The 19,343-nt window shown below is 30.6% G+C and overlaps 1 protein-coding gene across 2 annotated transcripts in view; it reads right to left on the bottom strand.

The window, feature by feature from the left end:
* LOC143909923 (serine/threonine-protein kinase 32A) overlaps positions 1-19,343 on the bottom strand; it is a 111,979-nt gene that overhangs the window by 33,609 nt on the left and 59,027 nt on the right. For both annotated transcript variants that reach the window (XM_077428196.1, XM_077428197.1), the window contains exon 4: positions 9,920-10,085. In XM_077428196.1, coding sequence (XP_077284322.1) covers positions 9,920-10,085 — 166 coding nt within the window. The remainder of the gene's footprint in view (positions 1-9,919; positions 10,086-19,343) is intronic.

Genomic DNA, 19,343 nt, shown 5'->3' with positions numbered 1-19,343 from the left:
AACTTTTGAATGCGAACAAATGTGGCTTTATGTATATATACACATATATATATATATATATATATATATATATATATATATATATATGTGTATATATATATATATATATATATATATATATATATATATATATATATATATATATATATATATATATATATATACATATATATATATATATATATATATATATATATATATATATTAATATATATATATATATATATATATATATATATATATATATATATATATATATATATATATATATATATATATATATATATATATATATATATATATATATCTATATATATATATATATATATATATATATATATATATATATATATATATATATATATATATATATATATATATATATACATATATTCACATTCTTGTTTATTTTCTGAAAATTAGTTATATGCGGTTTCTTTTTTATCGGATTGATTTTTTTTCTCAAAATTTTATTCCTAAAAATATGATATTACGTAAAAATATCAAATGGGTTCACTAACACAACGATGAACGTGAAATTACTCGACGCACTTTCCAAAAGTTGAAATAAAATTTGTTAAAATTTTCTCTTTGAACGTGGGAAACTTTACTTATTAAGAGTGAAATTGAATAACGAAGGATAATTTTATTAATATGTTAATTAGATGAATTTCTCTGCAGTCATAAAACCACTAAATTTTAACTTTTGGTGAAGGGAGTCGTAAAGTTGTAATAAATATGTTCGATTGAAATGAAACCGATAAGGATCCATAATTGATATAGTTCTCAATTCTTTGAAAAACCTTAACATTATAAATATTTCATATATATATATATATATATATATATATATATATATATATATATATATATATATATATATATATATATATATATATATATATATATATATATATATATATATATATATATATATATATATATATATATATATGCATACATATATATACATATACATATACAGCAGCATAGCTCGGTCGTTAAGCTTCTGCTTAGCGTCAAGAAGGTGCCGGGCCGCGCGAACGCGCCCCCTTTGGGGCCCCAAAGGGGGCGCAGCCTGATGGGGCGCCGCCTTATGGAGCTCAGCCGCATGGGACCCCGAAGGGGGCGCAGGGGGGCGAAGCCCTAGATGGCATTAAATCATGGAGGCGTGGAGGGGCGAAGCCCTAAAAGGCATTAACTAAGGGGGGCGAAGCCCTAGACGGCATTAAGTCATGGGTGCGCGGAGAAGCGAAGCCCTAATAGGCATAAACTAAGGGGGACAAAGCCCTAGACGGCATTCAATCATGGGGGCGCGGAGGGGCGAAGCCCTAATTGGCATTAACTAAGGGGGGCGAAGCCCTAGACGGCATTAAATCATGGGGGCGCGGAGGGGCGAAGCCCTAAAAGGCATAAATTAAGGGGGGCGAAGCCCTAGGCGGCATTCAACCATAGGGGCGCGGAGGGGCGAAGCCCTAAAAGGCAACTGATGATGGGGGCGAAGCCTTAGACGGCATTTAATCATGGGGGCGCGGAGGGGCGAAGCCCTAAAAGGCATCAGCTAAGGGGAGCGAAGCCCTAAACGGCATTTGCTCATGGGGGCGTGGAGGGGTGAAGCCCTAGAAGGCAAAGGCTCAGGGGGGCGCCGAGGGCGAAGCCCTAGAAGGCAAAAAAAATGTTTTTTTTTTTTAATTTTTTTTTTGATTTTTTTTGATTTTTTTTTATTTCTTTTAATTTTTTTTTTTTGATTTTTTTTTTAATTTTTAATTTTTTTTTTTTTATTAAATGTTATCTATTAGCTTAGTCATGTTTAAGCGGTTTATATTATAAATACTGAGCGAAGCCGGGTAATACAGCTAGTACAATATAAACAAAGTCTCTTTCGAAATCATATATTAGATATGATTGAAGACACACATGAATGGAATCTTTCAAGGCAGCTTTTCTGGACAACATTGCGTTGTAAGATATCTGAGACAATTAGTTTTGCAAACAATAAGAGTTCTAATTCATAAGAGAGATTAGGAACGATGTATTGTTATAGATAAGATTCTCCTTTAACAATTTACACAATAAGAACATATACATACATATGTAGATATGTATGTATATGTGTACATATTTATAAATAGATTGTTTAATATAGTGAAACATACTCGAACTACAAAATGTAGAGAGGTGTGTGTACATACATTATTATTATATGTACATATGTAAATGTATTCTCATTAGCTTTTCTCGCAATTCTTTTGGAATAATTTACCATCAAATTATACAAAAATATTTTTATACCATTTATAATGGGCGCGAAATTCTGTTATGAAAATATTGTGAAGACGTTGTTGTTTATTATGAAAAACAAATGTATGTATAAATTTGTATATTGGTTAAATACTAACGGGAAATTCGCTAGAATTTAAAAAATAAATGTATATATATATGATGATGATGATATATAATAAATATATATATATATATATATATATATATATATATATATATATATATATATATATATATATATATATATATATATATATATATATATATATATATAAATATATATACATCATCATCATCATCATCATCATCATCATCATCATCATCATCATCATCATCATCATCAGCATCTAAAGCCATACACCATCCACTGCTGGATGAAGGCCTCTCCAACACGCTTCCAATCGTCTCTATTTTGCGCAAATCTCATCCATCTCACCCCGCACACTTTCCTAATTTCGTCTACCCTTCTTCCCTGCGATCTTCCTTTTACCCTTTTGCATTTTCTCGGGTACCATTCAATCACTTCTTTTGTCCACCTTTCGTCCATCCTCCTAGCTACGTGACCCGCCCATTGCCATTTCAATCTCTTCACTCTATCCACTATGTCCACTACCCTTGTCATATTTCTCACCCACGTGTTCCGCTTTCTGTCTTTCCTCGTTATGCCAAGCATACAGCGTTCCATACTTCTTTGAGTGCATTGGATTTTATTTAGCATCTTGGCGTTCAGTGTCCAAGTTTCACATCCATACGTCGTCACTGGCAAAACGCATTGATCGAAGATCCTTTTCTTCAGGCAGAGTGGCATTTTTGATTTAAAAACAGCATTCATCCGTCCAAATGCACTCCATCCTAATTTCATACGTCTTTTTATCTCTTCATGTTTACTACCAGACATGTCAATTATTTGACCTAAATATAAATAATTATTTACTAATTCTACTGGTTTATCGTCTAATGGGATGCAATAACTACATATGTATATATACATTTATACAATAGTATGTGTTATCAATTTGACATATCCTTATACATATATTTGTACGGTACATGTTGTGTCAAAACAGTAATAGATAAAGTTTTAATAGGAAATGTTTTTAATGTAGCGCCAGTGGCTTTACACTGGAAATAAATAACAAAGTTAAACATTCGGAACTCGTCAGGTCAGATTCCTTAATTTTTCATTAAAACTTGGTATTTGTATAGAGAAAGCGGTCTTTAAATTCTTTGTGATCGCAAAACCAACTAGTCCGTACATACATATGTATCTGTACATATTTATTGCAACAATATAATTTTATTTTAGATTCAATTCAATCTAAATTTGTTCAAACAATTCTTACATATCATTTTTTGGGTCTAATGGCATCAGCCGGTGTATGTTCGTTCTCATAATAAATTTACGGGTATTAAAACCCAACATCCGGAGGTGGTTTCGCAAAAGTCGGTCAATTTGTCAAATAAATGTTTTCATTTCGGCTAAGCTGTCACGTTATCCAATATTTAACCTCTTAAGTGTTGGTTACGCGAGCGTGCTAAACTTTATTACCGAATACATCAGAACTAAGATAATATTATTCATAACATATCATAACCAGGATGATTTTGGACATATGCCGTATAAAAATAATATATACATTTTTTATACCATATTAGCTGTATAGGTAGAATAATTCATTTTAATGAAAATTCTGCAAAAATAGTTTTCTTTTGTTTTATGTTTAAATTATTAAAAGAAAATATATTTATTAAGTTTATATACATAACATATATATATTTTTTTTATATTTATTATTTTTAATTGTACTAGAAAAACAATGTTTATCTCAATCGAAGTGCCAGGGCGGCGACCTGGCTCAAAAATAAGTACCAGGGCGGCGACCTGGCCCGACTACACCACTGGATATATGCGTGTATTCATTCATTAGAAACCGACTCAGCATGAAAAAAACGATTTGATTTTTATATACGCTGACAGGGACTCGTTTCACGGTGTGAAATATTCTCATAAAATACGCATATAACATATTTTTGTTACAGACATTTTATATTGCAAAATTATGTGCTGAAAATTGTACGGATGTCTCCATTCACGGTTATCCACGTATTCCAAATTTAGAGCTGCTCTATATGTATGGTGATGGAATGGATTCTGCATACATTCCAAACGGTGCACATATTCACATATTTATATGCGTTTCCGGATTTTCGCAAATAAAATTCTCACATCATAAATATTTATAGTACATATATGTATGATATGAAAATATTCTTGCATAAATAGCGCACGTTAAACTCGAGCAGTGTTCCCCAAAAAACTAATTACGAATGTTAATTATGTTAGTATATATATATGTATATATATATATATATATATATATATATATATATATATATATATACATATATATATACATATATATATATATATATATATATATATATATATATATATATATATATATATATATATATGTATATATGTATAAATATATATATAATATATATATATATATATATATATATATATATATATATATATATATATATATATATATATATATATAAACATTATAAAATATTTCTTATATTATATAATCGATCATCCAAGAGCGACAGTATATGTAGTTTCCTTATATAACATTTCACATTGATACGCTAGAAATATAAAAATTGATTGATATAAGAATTGATCATGCGAAGATGACATAATATTGTCATATTATATTTCAGTTTTAAATATTATATAAAAGTAAAATTATATTTTATTTTTAGGCAACTTACTATAAATAACTTCGGTTCGACTTGAATGAAATTGTCGCATTTTGTAGCAGAGTTTCCCAACGTGGGGCCCACCGAGGGGCAATTTAATTGCGTTTGGGGGGCAGTTGCTAAATCATTAATTTCATTTACTACTATATCTTATGTTCTTTTACCATTCTGTCTACTGTGTGAATACTGTTTTACCAACGAATCTATGAAAAAATGTCTTGAAACGCATTTTTAGAAGAAACAACACTTACATACATACATTTGTGAAATTTAGTCTGAATACATTTATGAAATTAAAAATAAAAGATCAATAGTAAATTCATTGTTCTCCGCACGAAATTTTAAACAAAAATCGTACTCTTGACGCTAGTTATGATATTTCTCTTCTCATAGCTAAATCTGGAATAGGTCATACTATGGAGGAGGATTTACATAAACCAGTTTTTCTCAAAAAAATATCGGAAATATGTATGTATGTACATACATACATATGTATATTTATTGAAAAGTTGAGAACAATAAAATTCTCAATATAATGTGTATGTAGATGTACTATAATCTGCCTGACACGAATTCTCTAGAGTCTATTCTTCTCGACCAGTTAACTATATTATATATATTTTTATTACGTATCACGACATAAGGTCCAATGATATAAGATCCAACGTCAAGGGCACCACGAAAGAAGATCCACCCGATAGGATGCCCACCTGATAAGTGATCCAGACAATAAAAAGTCCAGTTGATAAAACGTCCAACCGAAAATCATCCAACCTGTTACAGGTCCAGCCACAAAAAGTCCGAAAACAAAATATAAAATATAGATACAGTAATAATGTTTAATAAAACGCTCCATATTTACATAAATCGGATATCGAGTCAATTTGACTCGATACTTGATTGAATACTCGGCGGGTTTAAATTTTTTAAATTTATTTCCGAATATAATAATAATGTTAGATTAAATCATTGCAGCACCTGATATCGAGGAGTCAGGTGCTGCCAATCGGATTGAAAAGGTTCAAATTATTTTCCCAATACAACAAACAATAATATTCGATTCGCATACTCGGCGAATGAATCGAATTAGGAGTCAGGTGTGGTCAACCGGGTTTAAATTTTTTTAATTAATTTCCGAATATTTATGTATGTATAAAATAAAAATAAAATCATTTTTTCTCAAGGAAGTTCTAGAAATACATGAAAAAGATTTCAAAGGAATCACACAAAGCAATAATAGTGTAAGTAATAGATTAAATGAAATGGTTAGGAATGGATAAAAAAAACTTTGAGAAAAAGAAAATTCTCAATGCAGATGAATGAATCAACTATAAGATACAGTAGGGCTAGGCTGTATTGATGAAAAATCCAAAATATATATTTGGCTTCATTGACCTTATGAATTTGTATTTTTAAGTGAGCTTTTATTTTGTACGACAGTGCGACATACTTATTTACTAAAGAAATTGTGAACAACCCATGACTTTATCTATGTATTTGAGGAATATAAGAAGGTCATAAAACAAAATTAGATATTGAACCGTACAAACACATTCACACATACCGGCAGCATTATGAAATACTAATAGCTATGACATTATATCCGATACAAATTGAGCGCAAATGTATGGAAACTTGCACAAGACAAAAGTTCTACTTTTGGTTATCGGATTTTGTTAATTTTTTTTATTAATTGAAATCACTATCAAGTATTATAGATAATAAATATCAAGAAGATTAAATAAATCTAAAAGGTCAAAATAAAATAATGAAATATTATTTTAAAAAAAAATACTACTTTCGGTTTTCGTATTCTGACCAAAACCTTATCAGCTCAAAGTTAGTACATAAAGAATACAAATATAAATTTTCAGCTTGATACGTTCAGGGGTGTGCACAGATTAGTGGCGACAACATTTTTGACCTTTCTAAGAGGAAAAAATCCCACTTCCAGTTTATAAAATTTAACGATTTTTTGATATTTTCATCAAATTGATACAAGAATTATACTTGAATTTTTTGGTGACGACCACACATGTTAAAGGGGTCGAAAAAAATAGTGGAAGAAAAATCGACAAGAGTAAACTGCCACTTCCGGTTGACGGATGCTTACCAAATTTTATAAATAACTTGGTATTAAGCTTAATAAACATATTCAAAAGTGCCTAAAATAGAGAAGAGCTCTATATTATAGTATTCGATAACAATGCCGATACCTTTCGACATTTAGTACGCGATATAATTATACATATATATATATATATATATATATATATATATATATATATATATATATATATTGTCATAAGTTTCAAGTGAGCTCAATTGTTACATGTGCATACATATGTATATGTGTATGTATGTATATTAACGTCAATTAGCGATAGGATCTAAAAGTGTATAGAAAGTGGTCTGACGTATATTGTCTCACCCTCATCGTCCGACCCGAAAAGTTAACGTCAAAGTAAGGCTAAAGATGTACGCCAACAGTTATGGAGCTGTCGATGTGTGCTCAATCAACCGTTCCCTACTATATTGGCCAATTGCCGAGGAGAGGGTCGAGGTACCTTCGCCTCTTTAGTTAGATATATCGTTGGTGAATGTTTGAGAAACAGCTTTTACAGCATAAGGTCAACCACATAAACTACGGAACATTCATTACCAAACGTAATTTTCTTGCGAGTTTGCGTAAAGGATGCTACTCGTTCGAATTGCGCAACTTCCACTCTCCATTGAGCCGTATATAACCAGCAAATGCGCGAGTTTCTGAAAGCTACGCAGAAAATGTGAGCTTTCTACGAGTAATCTACGCCGTTTAAAATATAATGTAATACATATAAACACAGGTATATATTTATGCATATTTTTTTTATTAAATTTTGTAGAATACTCTTAGATACTTTGCATGAAGTGCTTGAAATATTTTATTTTTTATATTTGTTCTCTCCGATTAAATAAAATGCTACGCAAATTATTTTTAGAATACCTAAATACATATATATTTTTTTACTTTATCTACGTACGTTGTAACAATCCATTAAGTTTTGTGATTTGAACTCGGAATCATGTTTTCATGATTTATAAACAAATGTTCGTGTGTGTTATGTATTGGTTACTGAAATGCTTATCGTTATGCTTAAGTTTTTGGATTCAATTATCTCCTAAGCCATTCAACGAATCGGGTTGAAGATTTTTACATGTTACATATATTATATGATAAGTTGATAAAGCTTGTATTTTTATTACCTCAACCAAAAGTATATTTTTTTGAGTTTTTCTCCGAAATCTTTCGGTGTATTTAACTGAAATTTTATATTTAGAAATTTAAATAATATCAAGTTACATATAAAATTTAGTCATGATCCGTCAAACGAAAGTATATTTTTGTGTTTATTAATAATTATTTGTCTGGATTAAATAACTGTTAGTTACAAACATAATATAACATACATATGTACATATCTAAACAAATGCTTAGCTTTTTACAAGGAATATTATATAATAAGATGTTTAAAATTGTTTAACGCGTGCACATAAAGTTTAAATTAAGTTGAAATGATATATACGTATATACATTGTACATAGATATAAAATTTGTAAATAATAATATTTGAATCGTTATAATTATAAGTGGCATAAGACCCCTTTTCTTCATTTCAAGACATACTTACATATTCATTTATATCGCAAAACATTATAACGGCTCATTTTTACATATAAAACGAATATATGTATGAGCCGTTATAATGAATAATATTTGAAAGTGGCGGAAGTCCAATTTTCCGTTCCAAAAATACTATTTCTGCTTGACTTCTTTCACAAATTGTTATCACTTATTTTAATTTGACATCTCCAGAATAAAAAGCAGAATAAACGTATTATGTACAGAACATCAGTATTTTTAAATATTGTTAAACGCAAAACATCATATTTAACGTTTTTGCGAAATATTTCTCGAAATGAAGAAAAGTGGACTTATGCCACTTTCAAATATTATGAACCCATATATTCATAACAATACATAAATAAGGTAAATCGGAATAAGATATTTTTTCACATTTAAATTTAAATTTCGTAAATTTTTTTTAATAATTTCGAAGTTAATAGCTTTATAAATATGTATCGGAAAAAATTGATCAAGAATTTGTATGAAAAGTTACTCTATTATTCGAAATAACGAAACGATGAAAATAATTCATGTGATTAAATCTCTCGATTATTAAAACTGGAAAGTTTTATAAAATCCATTATAATCTAACGTTATTGAAATAAAAAACGCCTTAGATCGTTTTTTTTTTCGATATACTTGATTCGCGTTTGCTTTTAACGAAGAATAAAGCACTCTCGAAGCTCTGGAAAAAAATAATAAAAAACCTAAAATTAAACGAATAAAAGTGAATTTTTCTACGTTCATATTTACATATCGAAATAAGCGCACGCATATCCTCAAAAAAGTTTGAGCGATAAATGTGGTTGAATTATATTGAATCACGCTCAAAATTCTCATCTGGCTCCTTTCGAAAAGTACCTCGATTTGCATACACAACGTGATTTTCATGATTAAATTTCGTCGCGGCAAAAAAGGCACACTTTTAAAATAGATTTATAAAGTAATACAACGATTTTCAGCGTAACATCAATCAGAATATATTGACAGATTGGCAATAAAAAAATAAATACGTGGAATTAAGAGATTTCTCATATGCCATTAACGTTCGTGTAATAATCCGTTTTGGGCAAAATCCACTCGAGAGGTCCGTTATCGGCATTTTTACGACCGTAATCTCCCCCGACAACGCGCTTCCGTTAATTGCCTGTCGTATCCGGAGCATGGTTTAAGCGAATTTCCGTTGCTATGATTTACCTTGAAAGCTGAACCAAAGGTTGACGAGAAACGGATGTTCCAGCTGCGTCAGGAGTTCCACCTCCCTAAGGACGTTCCTAAGGGCATCTCTCTCCGAACAAGCGCTCTTGTTCATATACTTCATAGCAAACATCTGCTTGGTGTCCTTCTTCTGCACTATGCATACCTTCAACAAAACAAATCAATTTTTTTTTAATATTTATATATGGATTCAAATTCATATGTATGTAAATTTACTTATAATTCATATTTTTTATTTATATATTCTAATGAACATTTCAAAACAAATCATTTATGAAATATATATGGAATGCTATAATTAAAATAATGAAAACCATGACATCAATTTGTTTCCATACGAAGAATGGAGATAACATATATAGAAAAACGGAAGGGATATACATAAAATTTTGCATGGACAAGCATGTACATACATATATGTATGCAGTGGCGGACTGGCCATACAAGCGAACATGCCCGATGGCATGTGGGCCCCACTATCTGTTAGAAAATATGGGCCCTCAGTAAAATTAAATAACTTTTTAACTATTTATAGGATATTGCAACTTTGGGACCTAAAGTTTGGGTATTTCAACAAAACAAATTTCTTACGATATACACAAACAACTAATACCTGCTTTAACAGCCCAAGGATCGGTTAACTTTTTTTATTAGGCTCGAAATGTAAGTTTCAACATTTGCGTGGGCCCTTTTGCCGGGCCCATTTCCAACCTCAATATTATGTATATACCAATACCTATGTAACAACTAACTACTGAAATAAAAATGGGAATAAACAAATTTTCGTGAAAAATATAAACATAATTGCATAAAACAATTTTGATAGGACGATTCATCATCAACCAGCGATTTAAATTTACTTCATACTTTCAAAATAACATTTGATTATACTTCGATGATATAGTAAGATTTAAATACACAATTTTAAACAGTTTCCGAATATAAAATCTATTCCTAATTTAGACACATCCATGTAAATAGAAATATAGGATAGGGGCCCCCTCCCCAAAATCCCGATTTTCGATTAACATTCATTGAAAATATTATGCATTTTTTTCAGGGACGTAATTTGGGGTGGCCATAGGGGGGCACTCGCCCCTCTAAACTAAGGAATAGTGTGAATTTAGAAAATATTATGAATTTAATGATTAATGAGATACTACGGATCTATGAATGCTACGTTTATTTCTTATGTATGTTACTTTTGGGTAACTAATAAAATAATCGCTGCTATGTGCTTTGAAGAGAAACAAAACAAAACTTTATCTATTGTTATTACGTACATGTACATAGATAAAGTGAAAAGACAGTTGGTAGAAATGAAGTTAATTGATAGTTTTTTGATGACTCAGTTTGATGGTCGATTAATGTTGACCATGTGAAGATTTGTGGAAAAAAATTTTCGCCTGCGGCGCTTTTTTCTCTTTACATGATATTTTTTTATAATTACTTTTTCAAAAATAAGCTAATTTTTTTCATATTTTATAACTCAATTAGGTGTATTCAAAGAATATTTTCCATTTTTATTCCGATATAAAAAAGATTTTTTGAAAAAAAATTCAATTTGACCAATCTTTGCCTGCCCCCCCCAAGAAAAAGCTGAAATGACGTCCCTGACGTGGTGGAAAGAAGAAAATTTTGTTATATGGGGGGGGGGGGGGGGACAAATTTTTTTAACCCTGGGGGGCCCCCCTTTGACTTCTGGCATGCACTGATTTCAGTCCCAGTCCGCCACTGTATGTATGTATATTGATTTTACAATAAAGAAAGAAGAAGCTAAAACGAACAAACTGGACGAACAGTCTGAACGATCAATTCGGACGATAGACGTCAAGAAGAACTATTTTCAAACGTGTCTATTACAATTTTTTTTCACCATCATAATGGCGGACGTCATTTTCACTTATATTGATGATCAAACCGAGCAAAATGTCAAAGTATGAAAACGATCGGATAAGAACCCAAACTTCGTCACACGACAAAATCGTTTCTGAACTAAGAAGAGGTTTGTAAAAAATACAATGATCAGAATTTATAAAAATGCAGAAGATCGCGCCGTGAATACTGATAAAAACACACATACTTGAAGGCACATATATACACAACCTCATTTGTACGTAGACGGCCGAGCGAGAGTGTGGGGATAGAATAAGGGAGTTGCACGGGGGTTGGAGTGAAAGCAAACTGCACGCAGAAAGCGCTAGCGACAATAGCCTCCGGTGTGGTTCATATATCAATTCCTTTCCAAAACCACCCATTGAAATATCAACGGGCACAACAATGGTCACTAATAATATTTTGAAATTTGAGCTAGTATAATCAATTAGTGCAATTTTTATTAAACTAAGCTATGATTTAAATTATTTTAGTAAAATTACAATGTAAATTTAAATATTATTTAATTCTGTGTCTGTCTACTTTTATTGCAACCAAAAGGCAAATGATTTAATTATTTAAAGGTAGCTAAATATAATGTTTCCTAAAATGAGAAGAATATGGACGTACATACATATACATAAATAGCCGGATAAAAAAAGGAATTAAGTACTTACAGGACTCAGTGGGTATTTAATTCAGCGGCTTTCAAATTTAACAGAACTGAAATCAACGAAGGTTCGTTTTTAAATAGAGCGATAAATTGAAAAATCTACGTAGCCTCATTTGCATTAACTTTAAAATCAATTAGCGTAAGTGTTATACAGCTTTTCAAATGGATTAAGATTACTGAATAATCGGATTGCTATAAATTATGTAAATGCATCACTTTGTATGTACAGCATAAATCTCTCGTTGGAAATAAAGTTTCGCTCTATATCTGAACATTAGGTACATACATACGTATAATTTATTATCAATTATTGATCATAAATGTGATCAAAAGGTACCCTAACTTGCGGTAAACGTATTAACGACGAACAGTTAAACTAGGAGTGATTCGAAATTAATTACACCACGCTGGCATTGATTGTGCTTAAATTGGCGACACGTTCGATGGGCAAAATTTGTCGGCGAACTGAGAACTTTAGGGCCACAAGTCTCAAACGATAACCACTAAGCCAGGCGGGCTTATTCGAACGATTGCCCAAAGTAAGCAGACTCAACCCTTTGAAGCACTTTAACACCTCGAGCGACAAAACTACGTCAACAAAAACAAAACACCGCGAGCGAGATCTAACACAGGATTAGAATTAAATTGACTGTATATATACGTATACGTATATGTATATGTGCGTACACACAAAATAAATGTCGAATTTTTTTTCACCGATGAGAAGAGCTCTCGGGGAATCTGTCCCGACCGGTTTATTTCCGTCGGCTCAATTTTCGACCCAAAAATACGGCGAGGGATTTTCGTGCGAATTTTCTCACTGCACTTATCCAAGATTTGAGGAGGCAAAGGGATATGAACGTAGTTCGTTGCTGGCGTAATGCCGGCTTCAGGTTCAACGGCTATGAAACTTGTTTGACTATTTATCGCAGGGTTGTTTGCGGTTGGCGTCATAAATCTGCGGTTTTCCAGCTCCGCGTGAGATTGCCAAAGCAGTAGTGTCGTGTGACCGCAACGTCTATGATCCAGATGAGTCCAGAATTATTCATTAAAATTGTCGAAAATATCAATACATATGATTTGTGTTTAAAATTAGTTGGCGTACAATACTCGAGACCTGTTTAATTGAAATATTTAACTTTCATTGCTATAATAATAAATTCAATTTCAAATGGTAGGGGAGGATAGGCAATTCCTTTCTTCTATATATGAGTATGTAAATAATCTAGTGGTTTTACCCGGCTTCGCTTGGTATTTGTAATATAAACCGCTTAAACATCTAATCTAACAGTAAACATTTTATTAAATTTATTTGAATAGTTTTATTTTATATACATTATTTAAATACTCATTTGTTTTTTTTATTAAATTATGACTCTCACGAACAAACAAACATATATTCTCTTTCGAAATTATATGTACATATACCAGAATTCGAAGAGAAATCGGGTAGGACTTCGCCCTCTAGGAGGCTTCGTCCCCTAGGGCTTCGCCCCCTAAGGCTTCGCCCCCTGCAGCTGCGCCCCCAGCGGCTGCGACCCGGGGAACTTTTGAATCCAAAAAAAATAGATCGAATGTATTGTTCCCAACCAACCAATGTTACATATATAAAAATTCTCTTTCGAAATTATATATTAGATATATAAATAATAGTATTAAATTAAATACTATAAAAATAATGATATATAAAATTAGTGACCAATAAAGAAATAAATAAGGCATTTTATAATTCATTCAATATTCCAAGCTGGGTTGCCAGATTTCCAAAGGTCAGGACATTCACGATCTGTAATTTTGAACGATCAAAAGAAAAAAAGTTTAAGAATTAATGAAGAAATAAATAAAAAAATATTTTTAATTAAATTATAATGTATGTAAATAAGTACATACACATGTATGTATGTATGTACATACAAATATACATATGTATGTAGATGAGAACATTATAATTTGTATCTCTCCTTTCTACAGGTTGCACTCATTAGACTAAATATTTTTTCGCAAATTACGATGTACTATAGAATTGAGAAGATGTGGGCTACAATTTTGTACAAATTTAGCGTAAGCGGAATGATCTTTAAATAATTTTATCAATTTCTCATACATTGTTTTTTTTTCTCGTTTGCTTCTCGTTTAGACATCTTCGTATAGAAGGTCAACATTTCAAATAATTATATTATAAAGACGCTAATCGAATGTATAAAAAGCCTAAACTTTGTATAAATTCATTTCGTCGAGACTTACCCGCGGTGTTGAACCGGTGAACCCTCGAACACAAATATCCTCTTATAGGTATATCTAATTTCGGCAAGCCAACCAATTACACCATCGTCGATATTCAAATAGTCCTAATAAATTTATTTTGCAAGGTTTGGAACTATTTTTTTTGTTTTCATATTAAACAATTAAATATATATTTTTATATTTTTAATTGAAATAAATTTATATTTTAACGATATTTGAAAAATAAAATGAATTCGATATGTATCGGACCACGGATCGAACCTAGACCGATCCGTCCGCTCGATTGTGCTGGAGACCATTAGACCACGACGGCTGACAAAGAAAGCGTTCTAAATTTAATATATGTATATATATGTAATTTATAATATTCAAGGTTACGAGGTCAATGACCGGGGATTGTTTATACATAATTGTGGGTATTAGGATTTGTAAATTAAACATACATAGCTCATAAATCTTTTTGCTTACGTCACGCGATGTAAAAATACGTACTTTTCATATTATCCAATTTCGAATTCGATATTGACTTCGGGTTTTATAATTTTATTATTATTTTTTATTGCATAATTTAATTGGCATAACCAATTTCTGTTTCAGTTCCGATTCCGATTAATTATTACTATTCATATTGAAGATTTATTTTAAATCATGTATCAATCCTAAAGCACCCATTGAAATTTCAACAGGCATAAAACTAGTATTAAATAATTTTGTTAATTCTTGAATTGAAGAAAATTCGATTATCATGTTTGGTTTAAGGACAAGACCTTAATCAATTGAAATTTGTTACTTTTGAAGTCAAACAATTTATATTTTTGTACATATACAAATTTTGGTAATTCGAGATTTTCAGAGGCAATGCGTGACTCGGGACTCTCGTGACTCATTTGTCTGTTGATCACGGGACAGTCCCTCTCAAATAGGGACGTCTGGCAACCCTGATTCCCTTTTTTTGGAAAAATATGAGTATAGTGTTGAATTATACATATAATACGTTGGCTTTAGTTCAGTAACATAACGATGATTAAAATTACTTTACATGGGGGATGAAGAGAGGAGAGTTTCAGGCACCTTCTTCATCATCCCACTTTAGGGCATAGACACACAGAGTGATACGTAGTACGAGTTGTTGCAAAGAAAAAACGCTAGTACGCCTGATCAATGCTATGGCAATCAAGGCCAAAACTCGTGGAGTGTTTTCGGTGATATTCTATCATTTTATTGACATAAGTTTGACAGTGATTCCTATTTTTGAAGAAATTTAGGAGAAACTTTTCGAAATAATAAGATGGTACGAATTAAAAATGACATGAGGCTACACCCATCACAGTTGGAGTATAATTAGACAAGCCGTGCCGTAGGATTCAATGTGTCTGCACCCTTAGTTTCGTTCAAGCTGACTTTATTTTTTCTTATTATTTATTCTAAAAAGTAACTTTCATAATAAAGAAACCAGCAGCATAGCCCCGCCCCATTGATTATCGTATAATGATAACAGCTAATGGGTCACGGGTTTGAGCCCTGACCTAGTGTTGTTAGTCAGACTTTGGATATATGTGTATGTGACTCCAAGTCGATAGTTTTCTATCAGAGTTTGCCAATTTATCTGATTTCATTTCTGAAACGGTTCCTACCAAATTGGTCACCTATCAACATTTATCACCATTATTTGAATTAAATTTCAAATTTATAACAATATTATACATTTATATATATATATATATATATACATAATACATATTTACAAATTTGGCCATAGGTGTTATCTTGGGGTACCTGGTAATGGCACCATGGTAAATATAATACATCTTCAAAAAAAGTTGAAAGAAATATAAAATGACTTATATCAACTTCATAATACATATATGTATTTGATGAAAAATACACAAATCAAATGCAGCACGAATTTAAAAATTGTCTTATGAGTGTTTTTCACACATTAAAAACATTAATAAATAGCTACATCTATAATGGAAATTTAATGATGTAAGATAAACTTAAATCCTATCCACCAGGCTGAAACGTTCCGGGGTTTTTTAGAAAATCTTGCGTGATAGTAATAAGACAAGTGACCTTATTTATACGTAAATGAAACTGTGTCGTCTGAGGCTTAAGATTTTTCGTTGCGGTTCCTTTGAATCTAGTTTTTTTTCAATTTGAGAAGCAGGTGTACGCCTCAATACTTTTTGGAGGGATATATCACTTGGGAAATGTTTACACGTGATTGAAAACGTAAAAGTATCTACTTTAAGGGAAAAATATAAAAGTCCAAAAGTTTGAGATAAAAATGAATTTAATTTTGACACATCCAATACAAATGTTTATATTTTTGTTTGTGGATATTTTCATTTCATGATAATTTCTTAGATTCTATTTCGATTTGTGTATATACATATGTTTATATATAGTATTATATAAACATATGAACCGTTATATTTGAAAGTGGCAGAAGTCCAATTAGTTCCAAAAAACACTATTTCTGTTTGACTCAATTCACAAATTGTTATTAATATATTTTTAAATCGATATGTTCGGAATCTCGAAAGAGTAGAATAAACGTATTACAGGCTAATTGTATTTTAAAATATTATTAAACGCATAACATTATATTTAGTATTTCTCGAAATGAAGAAAAGTGGACTTAAGCCACTTTAAAGTATAACGGCTCATATGTAATTCGTTGAAAATTAAATATTAGAACTAAAAGTTTAGAAATGTTTGTATTATAGAATGAAAATAATTTATTTCAATGAATTTAATTTGTCGGCACACTAAATGTAGTATTAAATAGAGCTTCCCTAAACAAATTTAATAAAATAATACAATAGTACTTTCATATAACAATAGATTTGAAAATGTGTAAACACATTTTCGGTATTACTTTCCGAATTAAAAATTAAGGTGAAATAAATTTTCGCTTATTTTATATGAAAAGTATAACATTTATAACATGTTTATTCGATGGTCAGAATTTTCAACGGTAAAACAAAGCTTTTAATTGTTAAGTAAAATAACGAAAAGCTTTTGCTCGAAAAATTATTAACACAAATGATAAATAAGTATGTACATTTTTACTAGAACGTCATATTATGTTTTGGTTTACTTATTTAACTGTTTCACAACAAGGACTATCGGTCTGATAAATGATTAAAACGAAGCAATTGTACTATACATATGTATATTTATATGTGTGTATGTCACTTTATCAACTTTTATAGCGGTTTGAACTTTGCTAAAAGCAATTTACCAGGCTAATGAGAATTAAATTAAAGGGTCTAAAATTTTTCAGGTTAACGGACGGTAGTAAAAACTTTTAGAACTATAATATTTAAATTAATTTGTGAGAAATCGTTATTGAAATTTTGATATAGAAAATTTTCTAAGCGAAAACGTTTTTTGTTTTAAAATTGAAATAACCGTTTGTTTCAAAAGAGATTTTTTTTAATATTGAATATTATATATGTATTTACTAGTGTTATGTCCGTTGAAATTTCAACGGGTGCTTTCGGATCGATACATGATTTAAAATAAAGTTACAATATGAATAGTAATAATTAATCGGAATCCGAACTGAAACAGAAATTGGTTATGCCAATTAAATTATGTAATAAAAAATAATAATAAAATTATAAAACCCGAAGTCAACATCGAAAACGAAATCGAATTTTTACGTATTAATAAAAATACGTATTTTTACAACGCGTGACGTAAGCAAAAAGATTTATGAGCTATGTATGTTTAATTTACAAAAACTAATACCTACAATTATGTATAAAAAAACCCCGGTCATTGACCTCGTAACCTTGAATATTATAAATTACATATATATACATATGTATGTATGATGATGTATGTATGTAATTAAATTATGTGTTATTAAGAGCACTTTCTCTATATTATCTATATTCTATCGGTCTGCGTACAGTGATCTAGTTGTGCGGGGGGGTAGGTTCGATTCCGCGATCTCGAATTAATTTTATTTTCAAATATCATTAAAATATAAATTATTTTAATTAAAAATATATATATTTAATTGTTAAAAATTAAAACAAAAAAAACGGTTCGAAACCTCGCTAAATAAAATTATTATGACGTATTTTTATATGGCGAGAAGCAAAACATTTAAATTAATTAAAAAAAAAGGTAATTTCAAAATTCGACGGCTTGGCTTCATCGCTAACTCTTTGAACTCAGGTATACCTATACGAGGATATTTGTGTTTGCACGAGGGTACGCAGGTTCGATTCCGAGTGAATTTATACAAAGTATAGGCTTTTTATCGATTCATTCATTATGTTCCGCAAATGTGTTAGGGCACACACACAAACACAGTGAGAATATCGTCTTTATATACATATATAATGTATGTACATATGTATGTACATATATAACAATTTTTTAAATATTCACATTTAAGATACAAAATTTCACTGTTTTAATTAACAATGATTGTTGTGGTTGACGTTGGCCTCTACAAAAATTTTCTTGATTTTTCAAGAGTTGCGTGATCGGCTTTTTCGATAACTCTTACCTAGACGGCTAATCAAAATTTTATTCGATGGCTTTCTTTTATTCGACTTTTTGGGACTTGTCTCGGCGAACTTTTGCACT

Source organism: Arctopsyche grandis, chromosome 3 (genome assembly GCF_051622035.1).
Source record: "Arctopsyche grandis isolate Sample6627 chromosome 3, ASM5162203v2, whole genome shotgun sequence".
Taxonomy (NCBI): Eukaryota; Metazoa; Arthropoda; class Insecta; order Trichoptera; family Hydropsychidae; genus Arctopsyche; species Arctopsyche grandis.
The sequence above is the reverse complement of the archived record's forward strand: the minus strand, read 5'-3'. Positions and strand labels throughout refer to the sequence as shown.